Source organism: Melanostigma gelatinosum (assembly GCF_949748355.1).
Source record: "Melanostigma gelatinosum genome assembly, chromosome: 3".
NCBI lineage: Eukaryota > Metazoa > Chordata > Actinopteri > Perciformes > Zoarcidae > Melanostigma > Melanostigma gelatinosum.
The window spans coordinates 24,079,497-24,091,507 of NC_136636.1; the positions used below are offsets into that span (position 1 = coordinate 24,079,497).

The following is a 12,011-nucleotide window of genomic DNA, read 5'->3' on the forward strand; positions in this document are numbered from 1 at the left end:
TGCCTGCTGAGGAACACCGCCACCTTCCCCCGTCTCCTGGTCAGCGCATCCCTATTTTGCATTTGAATTCACGTATAAATCAGAATTTATTAACTATTGTTACGCATAAACATTATTATAAGTATGTATTTTAGAGTTGTAATCATAAAATATGATTATTATTTCAGAGCCTTCAACATCGGCTGCGGGACGTGGCCTCTATGGGTCCCAAACTCCTTCCTCTCCCTCCCACTATAAATCCTTTAAATAATCTGAAAAAAACCCACAATATTATAACACGATGGTGACATTAGCCATGATGAAGAGTAAACAAAGCATGGTTATGCTTTTTCTGTTATTTATACAGCCTCCCAACCTGCAGAGACCCGACCTTCATCCAGCTCCTCGTCTGCTGGACCTACGACATCCACCGGTACTTCATGTTAACTTGCATTGTATGCCAACCCATGAAAATCGGATCATTGTCTTTAATTCAAAGTCATTTTTTATTTATTTTAATAGGTCACACTCCTGAAGAGATGGAGCAGACAGTTTGGGAGTGTGGCCGGTGCCAGGAACCTGACCCTCCAGAGAGCTCGGAGGGATTGGTGTCGTGGGTCCAGTGTGACAGCTGCCACACATGGTATCACACCATGTGTGTGGGCTGGGACGAGGAGCTGGATGATGAAGATGATTATTTCAAATGCCATGTGTGTCCTGATTTTTTATTTAATTTTTGATTGGTTTGTTTTTAAATAAATGTTTGCACAGAACTTTCAATCATTTGCACAAGTTATTTGTCTTTCACTTTAACAATGTAGCTTTTTAATCATGAATACTCATGTTTTTAGTTGTAATATAACTCTTACTCTGCACTGTGTGTTATGATAATAATTGTTATATACAATATGTGTACATAATTGTTAAATTCCATACATCAGCTGGTGTTTTGCCAGTGATTGACATGAGAAGAGTTTAACAAAACATCCAGCAGGTGGTGGTATACGCTCAAACGGAAATTAAGGAGCTTTTATTGCATCATTTGGAGTTGTTGAAGCGTGATATCTTATTGTGAAGGACAGAACTACGGTCCCGGATGTGTTGACAGCATTGATGGTCATTTTTGCGACCCTGGAACAAGCGAATATCCCCGAAAAACCAGCAGCAGCCAGTGTTTACAACGAGGATAGAATTCCGGACGGATTAGGCCAAGAGCAGTGCACGGCTAATTCACCCGTGTTAGCATCGTTTTAACGACTCTGGGAAAGGCAAAGCTAACTGTAATAATTACAACAATATTTCGTTTGAAAGGTACGAAGTTTAACTTCAGTTTAACACTATTAAATCAATTGAAAACATGACACGATCATTTTTATCAACATTGTAAGTGAATTGTATTGAAACATTAGCTAAAAACTGTCCGGTTTGGGGTACAACTCCATTAGACACAAAGACTAATGTCACTATAATGTAATCATGTAATCATGCAAATGAAAGTTCAAAATACAATAAACTATACATTTCAAAATAGAATGCACCACAAAAAAGTTAGTCCTTATTAAAAGTTAAGTTGTTACCAGTAACTGTAGCTAACTTAAGAAGTTTGCAAAGCTAACGTTAGCATGCTAACTTGAGGTATGACCCATTTAGAGAAAAACTACAGTCCATGGTCAACATATCCGACCTGACATTTGATCACGAATGATGGAAACCGGGAAGATAATAAATAATATCTATCAAAAATACAAAATACACAAAAACTTTATGCCAGTAATATGAGACTTGACGACTAGCTAAATCATGTTAAGCTAGTAATGTTAGCAATTGATCCTAGCTATTAGTAGTGGTTAGTTTATGTTAGCTTTAGCTAACTCTGAAATGTGTTTGAGTTAGAAAAACATTTTTCTGTGTTTTACATATATTAATAAAATAAGTTATGTCTGGCAGGTAGGTTTAATATCACTTAGCCCCCTAAAACTGTAGCATTAGCTACCTTTTGGAAACTATGCTACAGTTTGTGATGCTACAGTGACTTCCTGTTTACATAGCTGACTGCTTTTGATTGGACAGCGCTTCAAACGCTTCCTAGCAATGAATTTACCCAAAAGATGTACAAAAGCCAAGACATTTATGAAGTTTTAATGGTGCAACCAGATTGAGTGAATCATTAGTTTGAAACTATAAATTACTAAAATCATTACTATGACTTTACACACAAACTCTTAAAGCTGAAGCTCGAACTCCAGAAACCATTTGTCTTTTCTTAACCCAGATGTAGAAGCTACATAGCTCAAAATCTGGGTTTGAACGATGAGTCACATCGAAAAGTACCCCCCAAAACATATGTTTTCCTCTTAACTGCATTTGCCTCTGCCTGAACAGTTTGACCTACTTTCTCTAATCTCACAGTGCTCCAGCAGACGACTTGGTATTCTGTGTTGAAGATGTCTTCGGATGAATAACCAGTTTACCTTTTTCCTGACAAGGGACATGACGCCGATCCTGGTGAGAACATGCTGACGAGACAGTCCCTCACGTGGGACTCCATCGGCAAAGGTCTCTGCTCCGTCTGCCCCCGGCTCACATAGATGTCTCATGAACAGAGACACATAGGCCCTGATGGGAAAAAAAACACTTTGCACTACATGTGACAAGAGTGATTCCTCTGTGGTTACAAGCACTAACACCATATTCTAAAAGGCACTAATAGGAGAAGCACTTTTAGAAGCTACTATTAGCAGCAGATTTTTAAAGGACATAAAAGGATAATGTATTCTAGTGGTTCTTTTCCATTTTGCATACCGGTATATGTGTTGCAGGTTTTTTAATTAAATGTTTGATATACAATGATGGCACACTAACACACAAGTAGCAGAGGCAGTAGTAGTTTTAGAATGAGGATTATCAGTAATTGAACTATAGTATTTAGCTGTAATATTAGCAGAAGTAATTGCAGTAGTTGTGCCATGACAAGTCGTAAGTAACATGGAAAAATTACAATATTAGACGTAGTTCTATAGTAGTCACAATAATAGCAGGAACACAGTGTTAAGAGTAATGGTCGTAGTAATGGCGGGCCACAAATGTGTGCTTCAACCACAAATCCGGGATTCAAGTCTTAACAGAATTTGATGTTACTTTGCAAACAAATCTAGAACTGCCTGAGACCATGTGAACACACAAAGGATGAAGGCCCGACTGTCCAAGAAATTGAAAACGATTGAATCTTTTGACCAGCATAATAATACCGCATTCATTAAAAAAAGCCTTTCACAAACAACCATATTTAAAATCGTTAATTTACCAATGTGTTGGCCAAATGTCTTAAATAACATCAAATAGTGTCATAATGAAAGTATTCTATGATAACAGAGTATCCAAGTCCTACCTTACAATGGCGTATATAAGAATGTCCATATTGAAATGTTGTTTTAATTGACTTGGCCTATAATGATCATGCTACTCCCACCACAATCTAGTGCCATGTGTAGCCATTGTTGAGTTCAAATAATTAGCTTTTCTACAGAAATGGGGACGTGGTAGTATGCTGACCGCAAATAGCTGGCAAATCGTGTCTATTTAGAATGATTTCGCTTTCATAACATCTGCACAGTGATGAGAATAAAATAGGCCCGTGTGCACGTGTCATGAATCCAAAGGTAATTTTGCGTGCACACTTATTTTGTGCGCAAAGTAAGAACATTTCAACGCACGTATTAGTAAATAAGGCCCAAGCACTTGTGATAGCAGTTGAACAATAATAGCAAAAAATCGACAGCAGTAGTACTATTAACCCCTCGTTAACACAGCTATGTATACATCGAGCTTCATTAGTGAAGGCACCAGTAGTAGTACCGGTGATTGTATTTGCAATATGGTAATCACAGGATCAACAGCAGTAGTATAGTGATAGTAGTATTTAAGTACAGTTGCTTTAATGCACCAAACACAACTCAGGGCTACTTGTTTTGACTTGAATATCTATTGATATAATGTTTGTCTCTGGTGCTTTCTAAAATGAAGTCACCCTGAAACTGGAAAGTCCAACCGTAGCAAACTTAATATGAGCGTTGTTGGAGCTTTGCCTTGAGCTAACCAATTAAATGTGAGGAGCGAATTAAATAGCCCAGAGCCACCTCTCCGCTGGATGGCGGGCAGCCCTTGACTTCAAAAAGGTGCTGTGTGAAAAGATCATTTGAAGTTGAACAAATAGCACTACTTGGAGTTCCACAGTTTCAGTATATTCGAGGCCTCACCTGAACTCCCGCTCGCTCTTCCCTCTCAGGTCTCGAACCAGCCAGTGGGAGTTGAAAGCATCCTGAGGAGGCATTCCCCAGCGCATGATGGCATTGAGGAAGGCTTTCCTCTGGCGGGCGTTGAACCCCAGGACCTTGTGATGAGAAGAAACCGCTTTAGACAGACAATGATGTTAACATATCTGAAGGAGGAAGTATCATTGAACTGCATGCTGCAATACAGTGCAATTAATGTTGCTGCTTGCTGTCAGTTTCATATTATAAAATTGATAACTCTGTCCTTGGCTGCCCCGTTACACAGAGTGATGGATCGGCTGCAGGGTAGTCATGCTTTACACGCTTAAAGAGACACTCTCTGAGTTTGCGACGGAGCAAAAATAGTGGCCACTTATCCGCAGATTTTCTCTCATTAAGCACAATTTAAAGAATGAAGAAGTATCCCCCTTGCCTCGCATGTCACGCTGCCAAAAACAGGGGTTCATATCGCCACTTTAAGATGCACAGGATATCCTGTTGAATTCATACCTCAATACTGCCCCCAACTCGTGCCAGTAAGGGTGGCAGAGGTTTGTCTTTCTCATTCTTCATCTGCCGACGAGACTGTCTGCGTCCACCTGCAAAAGATATTAAAAAAATTAAAATAAAACGCATTGTTATAAGGACCTCTCTGCAGTGTCTTACCACGGGCACAGTTTGATTAAAATGAACTTGTGTGAAGAGGAATCGGTACTGGGATGTGTTGTGTGTGGTGTCACATCTTAAGAGCATTTTTTTTTAATTTATCTATTTTGCTGCCTACCTTCGGGCCTCTCTTCGAAATCTTCGTCCTCGTCCTCGGACCCCACGGAGTACTCCGACTGATTGTCTGAAAGATCATCCTGCCACTCTGAGCAACACATCAGAGAGAAACACCACATTGCGATCGCTTCTGTCGGTGGCCACCTGGGGGCGCCATGGCACTGCAGATTACTGCAGACCACTACAGCTTGGCATGCGCACACCACACCACTTGTGTCCTCTGGAAGTGAGGTGAGAGTTGACTCCTCTGCCAGGCAGTCACTTTAAACGTAGAGGGTACTCTGAGCTGTGACGGGCTTTGAAATCTTTACACTCTCAACAGTCAACTGCTGTTGAACTGTGGCAATCAGGACTCTTAAAAGTACAACTACAGGATGAAAAAGAAGCGTTTCACTAAAAACTATATGCTTGAGATACATGGGAGCTTCGGGCCAGTATAACACACTCTGTGGCAGATTCAATGGAGGTCAACAGCTCTTGTTGAGACATACAACCCCAGAGGATTTAATAAACAGAGATTCATTTCTGTGCCGTTCTCGCCTGAACTGATACACCCAAATTATTACATTTGCTCACCAATGAAGCCAGGCACGTCAGGTGTGAGTGGCACTGTTCTGTTGAATGAGCCGATTGGGTTGTTCAGTTTGATATCAGAGTCGATCGTATGCCACAACGAGAGCTGTTGACCTGCACTGAAGCCAGCAGAGCCTGTGCAATATGATCATAACCCAAATACAGACACACGTTTACTATACCAGTAGTTTTCTCACAATGTGAGTCAGATGATCACACCGACAAACTGTGCCATTATTTACTTATTTGGCTGGAGTGTTATTTGAATCAAGCGAACGTGCCTTCATTAGGCTACCTTGTGATTGACAGGTCGCTACCATGCCGTTGTCCGGTCTGGGAGTTGTCTGTGTTTTAGTCTTCGAACTTTAACCCTTTCACAATGTGTTGGTTGATGGAGGTTAACTGTGACATTTTGGTCGTCTAAAAAAGTTTGATTCAGCGTTTGATCTTACTCCACCCCCTGATGTGGTATCTATTTGCATAAAAACAAGATGGCGGCTGCCAAAATTCCAAACTCGAGATTTTAAAACAGTCCACAAACCAATGGGTAACGTCACTGTGACTACATCCACTCTTTATATACAGTCTATGGCACCAAGATGTAACATTTTAAGGGGCAAGAATTGAAAAGGGCTGTTGCTTCCGAAACGCAACCACGAACTAATTTGGTATGACAACATTAAAGGGCCAGTGTGTAGGATTTGGTGACATCTAGCGGTGAGGTTGCAGATTACAACCAACGGGAACTTCGCCCGCATGCTCAAGTGTGCAGGACAACTACGTTGGCTGACGCGTAAACAATAAAAACACAAAAACGTTGCATGTCCTTATCGAGGACGTTTTCTGCTCTGGGCTACTGTAGAAACATCGTGGCCAACAGGTCCCTCTAAACGCTCCACACTGTCCCTTTAAAGGACAACACCTTTAAAATGAGTCTCGGTGAAGGCGTGAGGCAAAGCAACAAGCTGTGAGTCCTGATGGACCAGCGCCACGCGTCTGTTGGAAGAGCCTACCTTGGTCCTCCTGGGTCGTGTCGTTGTAGTTGACCTGCTTTCGGATGCGTTTGCCTTTGCCCAGGTTGCGGGCCAGATCCTCCTGCTGCTGCTCGTAGTGGTGGCGAAGGAGCTTCTCCCAGTAGTCCGGGTCCACGTTCTCCTCCTGCTTGATGATCTCCCGCTCCACCTCCTCCTGCACAGAGACACACAAAGACGCATGTTGATATTTGATATGTGTCAGAGAGAAGATACTGAAGATATCACTGTATGTCTGTGACAAATTAAATAAAAAAAACAATCTTCCAACAATGATACCGTCAGCTTTTTAAAATCCTAAACTTAACCGATAAACTGTTTCTCTGCTTTCAGTATTTTTCGAAAGGCTTTTGTGTTACATATTGCACCTTATGTGTCAACATGTCATTGTGTAATTATGTTTTAATGTGCCGACACGGCACCACGTTAAAAGGCTTGGCTTCCTGGTGGACCCCTTGTGAAATAAAAAGCAGCCTGTGAGTTATTTCATGATAGACAAACACAGTTCTTTGGTTACATTCAGCTTTACACGTCCTCCAGGCCTTAAAAACCTTTCCTACATCGTTAAACATTTAACAAAATGTTTTTATTCGTCCAACGATACCTTTTACAATGTCCCGGCCCTCTAAAGTCAGCCAACATATGCACCACATCACCCCTCTGTAAAATCAAGTTATCTTGTTCTATATAGAGGCAAATAACCATCCCTCGAGTCTGCTGTAGGAACAAGCGTGACCCTACTTGCCCTGACTCATCAGGCTTACAGGAAACTGCTCATATCCTCACCTCTCCGTCCTCTTCTTTCACCACATACTGAGCCACCTTGAAGGAGCTCAGGTACTCGTTCATGTTCTGGATCTCCGTGTCCTCGGTGGCGTCCCGGCTGCGGTCCAGCAGATTGGAGATGGCGTCGTCGTCATAGTGAATCACGTTGCCCTCCTCGCCCTCTTTGTTGTCACCTGTTGACGAGAAGCTCTTAGCGGATGACGAACAAACAAAAAAACGTGTGCGTCTGTGTCTAAAGCTTTGAAACTGCAAATTTCATTTCATATTCAAAGTTAATGGAAAGCATATCGGTGGCAGGGATAATGTTGTGGCTGGCGCGTTGTCACGCTCGTAATTGTGTTGCTTTGTTTGTGATTGTGTTTGATTGTGTGAAAAAACTAAATCACTGACTTAGGGTGTTAATTGTGCTCTTCCTTCCTGGTCTGCTGATTACTGTGTGGTCCCGCCTCCCAGACAAAGCAGTTTTCTGACAACCTTAGTTTCTTTTGTTCCTGCCTTGTTTACTTCTTTTATTTTGAAGATGGAAGTCTGGTATTCCAGGTTTTGTGGCTGCATTTGTTCGTTTAGTTGAAACACAATGTGTTATAGTTTAGAGAGGGGGGCTCTGCGAACCCACCGACTCTCGTCTGCAGATGATTAAACTGGCTTCTTGCAATGTGGCCGTACTCCAACTCCAGTCTCGCATCTCAAGTTGCTAATCGGACCGTTAACAATGAGCAGAGCACGGAAAAGGAAGTCTTGACCAGACCGACAGACGATGGGTTCTGAGAGCGATCATTTATAAGAAGTTTTGCTTTGTAAACTAACTTCCGGGTATGGCCTCCTCTGTATATGTTGGATTTGACCGAAATGAGAACTTTTGAATGACTGCATAACCAACAATTATATGGACTCCCTGGCATTTTGTAATTCTGTCACTTGTTTTTCAGGCCCCCTTTTACTGATGTGTGCAGCCTCTACCCGTCTCCAGCTATACTGGCTTTTGTTGAAATGTGGATCTGCAGCAGCACAGATTTTAGCACAAACAGAGCGAGTGGACACCCATTTTCTGCATTTGAAAGTGACGGGATGAATGGAAACTTACTTTTGAGAAACACAAGAAATGACTAAACTTCCGATTGTCATTACACAGTGATGTGTAACGATGGAAGTGCAGACGTACCCATGGCTCGCGTACCCATGGCTCGCATACCCATGGCTCGCATACCCATGGCTTCCATCTCATCTTTAAAAAGCTCCTCAGTGCCAAACTTGAGGATATCGTCCAGTTCTTGTTTGGACATGGAGCCAGTTTTGGAGCCGAGGCCGGGCCGCACCACCAGGTGGGTCAGCATCATCTTCCTCTTTGCCACCTGAGTGATTCGCTCCTCCACTGAGCCCCGCGTCACAAAGCGGTAGATCATCACTTTCCTGTTTTGGCCGATACGATGGGCTCTGCTAAAAGCCTGGGAGAATGGAAAGAGGGGCCAACAGGAAAGGGACAGCGACAGTTACAGGAGAGGACGGGGGAGGGAATAGCTGAAGTTAACAAGAGCATTCACATTATGCTGCGATCAGGACGCCTCGGAACTCGGAATTTTCTGACCTCCTATTATAAAAAGTACAAAGGAACGTTTCTACTAGTAAACTCCATCAACGCAACACAAATCCATCAACCCCGACATCAAGAAGACGCAGTTGTCTGACGTTGTCTGACACAGCAACGGAAGCGCATGTTGTCATCGTACATCGTCAACTAAAAGGCAACTTTAAGTATATTTGACTGTATTTAATTAAAATAATACATACTTCCATACAGTAAACCTGTTCTGCATGAAAATTGATTTCAAAATATTTTTCCAGTTTTATATTTAGCTGGTTACAGTAAACAGTCCAACATTAAAAATGGCAAAATATTGTGTATACACACAGAAACGTCAAGTCAGACATGTGTTTTTGTTCACGTTTGGCGTCGTGCACTTGGAACGCTTGGAGGGAAAATGACTCCATCCGAGGCGCCTTGAACGCAGCATCAGTCGTACGACCAGCAGGTTAAAAGCTACCAAACAGAATGCAAGTGTCATTTTGAAAGTCTCGGGAGAAAATCCGTACTTGGATGTCATTGTGAGGGTTCCAGTCAGAGTCGTAGATGACGACAGTGTCGGCGCTCGCCAGGTTGATGCCAAGACCTCCGGCTCGTGTTGAAAGCAAGAAGCAGAACTGCTGAGCGCCCGGCGCTGTGGCAAAAAAAAAAAGCGGGGGGGGGGGGGGGGGGGGGGTCGGTTTGTGTGTGAGAGTGAGTGGAAGCCGTGTAGAAGAAGAACAGGCATCCACACTAACTCACACAGGTGGATCCGGAACTCACAAACTCACCATTGAAGCGGTCGATGGCCTCCTGCCTGAGGGCTCCAGTAACCGATCCATCAATACGTTCATATTTATAACCCTCGAACTCCAGAAAATCTTCAAGCAGATCCAACATCTTTGTCATCTGTAAAAAAGAAAAAGAAAAAAAAAAGTTAAATGCTATTACAGGTTTATGTAGCTCGGATTCAAATAAAATGTTGAAATTAAGAGCAATCTGCCCTTTTATGCAAAACGATCTTTGATTGGATGTCTGGAATATCAGCTGATTCACCACCTAACAACTGATGCTGGCATTGGAATTGATAAAACACGGATGGCTGGATTTTCAAAGCTGTGGCTTCCAGCCCAGACACAACATTCATTCGACTGCTACCTGAGAGAAAATGAGAACTCTGTGTCCTTCATCTTTCAGCTTCTTCAGCATTTTCTGAAGCAGTGTCAGTTTTCCTGAGGACTTCACCAGTTGGTTTCCATCATACGAGCCGTTGGGTAACACAGGAGCTTCCTGCAAAGATTTAAAAAAAAATCTAGGCATCAATTGGAGAAATATTGAATACTTTTATAAATAAATAAATGTAAATATCAGCCAAGAGACAAAGGCTTACATTTCTGGCATACAGGTTGTTGTCTTTCGACTTCATGAGGCAAGATTTATTGAGATTAAATATTAAACTGTGCTTAACATCGCTGCCTTACCATAGCAGCCACTGGGAACAGGTAGGGATGGTTGCAGCACTTCTTCAGGTCCATCATAATGTTGAGCAGGGACACTTGGTTCCCTCCACCTTTGGAGTTCAGTGCCTCAAAATTCCGCGTCAAAATGAACTTGTAATATTTCCTGCAGGTCAGAAATCAGATTGAATCAGAAAAATGTAAAGAACTGGCTCTTTGAAACGTGATGTGATTAAAAGTCTGGCAGTGCGTGTCATATTCTGACAGTGAAGTACGGATTGCAAGCTAGTGGTTAATTGCATTCAAGCTTTCACAACATGCAAAGTTAAATGATGTTATTTTCTAACATGGCAGCATTTTCCTGGAAAATCTAACTGTTATAAACTGGACCAAGTCAGGAATAAATATATTCAATATATTGCTTTAACTATTGCACGGGGAACACATTACTGCTGACAGCTAAAGCCTCAATAGCAACAGCATTTCTAATGGTCTTCTTTTTTTCCATATTTAAAAAGCATTAAATAAGTTAAATTCATAGAAAGTACTGTATACAGGAGAAAATGGACATTTGAAGTTTTACCACATGAAACGCAAAGCAGCGATACATTTCTTCGTGTCTTTATTTCCCTGAGCTTACTTCTGCATGGGGCTGAGCTCCACTCTAACAATCAGCTCTGTCTTTGAAGGCATGTTCTTAAAGACGTCCACTTTGAGCCTTCTGAGCATATGAGGGCCGAGCAGGTCGTGGAGCTTCTTGATCTGGTCCTCCTTCGAGATGTCAGCAAACTCCTCCAGGAAGCCTTCGAGGTTACTGCACGAAGAGGAATTAAAAGCAGAGAAGACTGGTTTTTTAATACTCAAGTTTTGTCAACTACATTGTAATTTACATTTATATTCAAAGCATAAATTCAAGGAGGATTGGGGGGAGTGATAGAGCTAAGAGAGGGAGGACTTGCTTGAAGCGCACTGGGGTGAGGAAGTTAAGCAGGTGGAACAGCTCCTCCAAGTTGTTCTGAAGAGGAGTCCCAGTGAGCAGCAGCTTGTAGTAGATCTTGTACCCGTTGAGGATTCTGAAAAACTGGACAGGACACATTGTACTGAGATATGACACACACGCCTCAAATAAGAATACAATGACGCTTGTGAAACTTCCTGCATGTGAAACTCCAATGTTACCTCCAAAATCAGTCCTGGATAAGTTTATGCACAAACATTTCCTCCCCATATCTGTCTGTGTTCCTGCTCCTTTCCTGTTTGTGTCCCTGATAGTATCCATGCTGTTTCAGTGCCAGAAACAGCGTTTTACCTTTGACTGGTTGTTCTTCAGTCTGTGGGCCTCGTCTACCACCAGGCAGGCCCATGTGATGGAGCCCAGGATGGCTTGATCTATCGTGATCAGCTCGTAGGACGTCAGCAGCACGTGGAACTTGATGGGCGTGTCTTTCTGCAAAGGAAGAACGGCAACAAAATGCATCTGATCGCCACCAATTTAGACGTGGGATTATCTGGCGGAAAGAAATGATTTAGTCCTGCAATGTTTGCTGTGGTAGTCCTTGAAAATGAATTG

General features: G+C 42.3%; 1 protein-coding gene across 1 annotated transcript in view; it reads right to left on the reverse strand.

The window, feature by feature from the left end:
- The window catches only part of chd5 (chromodomain helicase DNA binding protein 5), a gene marked incomplete at its 5' end in the record, with an annotated part of 47,936 nt that overhangs the window by 12,023 nt on the left and 23,902 nt on the right, over window positions 1-12,011 (reverse strand). Inside the window, 14 exons of the mRNA XM_079265506.1 lie at window positions 2,451-2,595; window positions 4,236-4,369; window positions 4,761-4,849; window positions 5,035-5,121; window positions 6,620-6,794; window positions 7,424-7,596; window positions 8,586-8,868; window positions 9,515-9,639; window positions 9,776-9,893; window positions 10,143-10,274; window positions 10,466-10,607; window positions 11,082-11,255; window positions 11,401-11,522; window positions 11,751-11,888. Coding sequence (XP_079121632.1) covers window positions 2,451-2,595; window positions 4,236-4,369; window positions 4,761-4,849; window positions 5,035-5,121; window positions 6,620-6,794; window positions 7,424-7,596; window positions 8,586-8,868; window positions 9,515-9,639; window positions 9,776-9,893; window positions 10,143-10,274; window positions 10,466-10,607; window positions 11,082-11,255; window positions 11,401-11,522; window positions 11,751-11,888 — 2,037 coding nt within the window. The remainder of the gene's footprint in view (window positions 1-2,450; window positions 2,596-4,235; window positions 4,370-4,760; window positions 4,850-5,034; window positions 5,122-6,619; window positions 6,795-7,423; window positions 7,597-8,585; window positions 8,869-9,514; window positions 9,640-9,775; window positions 9,894-10,142; window positions 10,275-10,465; window positions 10,608-11,081; window positions 11,256-11,400; window positions 11,523-11,750; window positions 11,889-12,011) is intronic.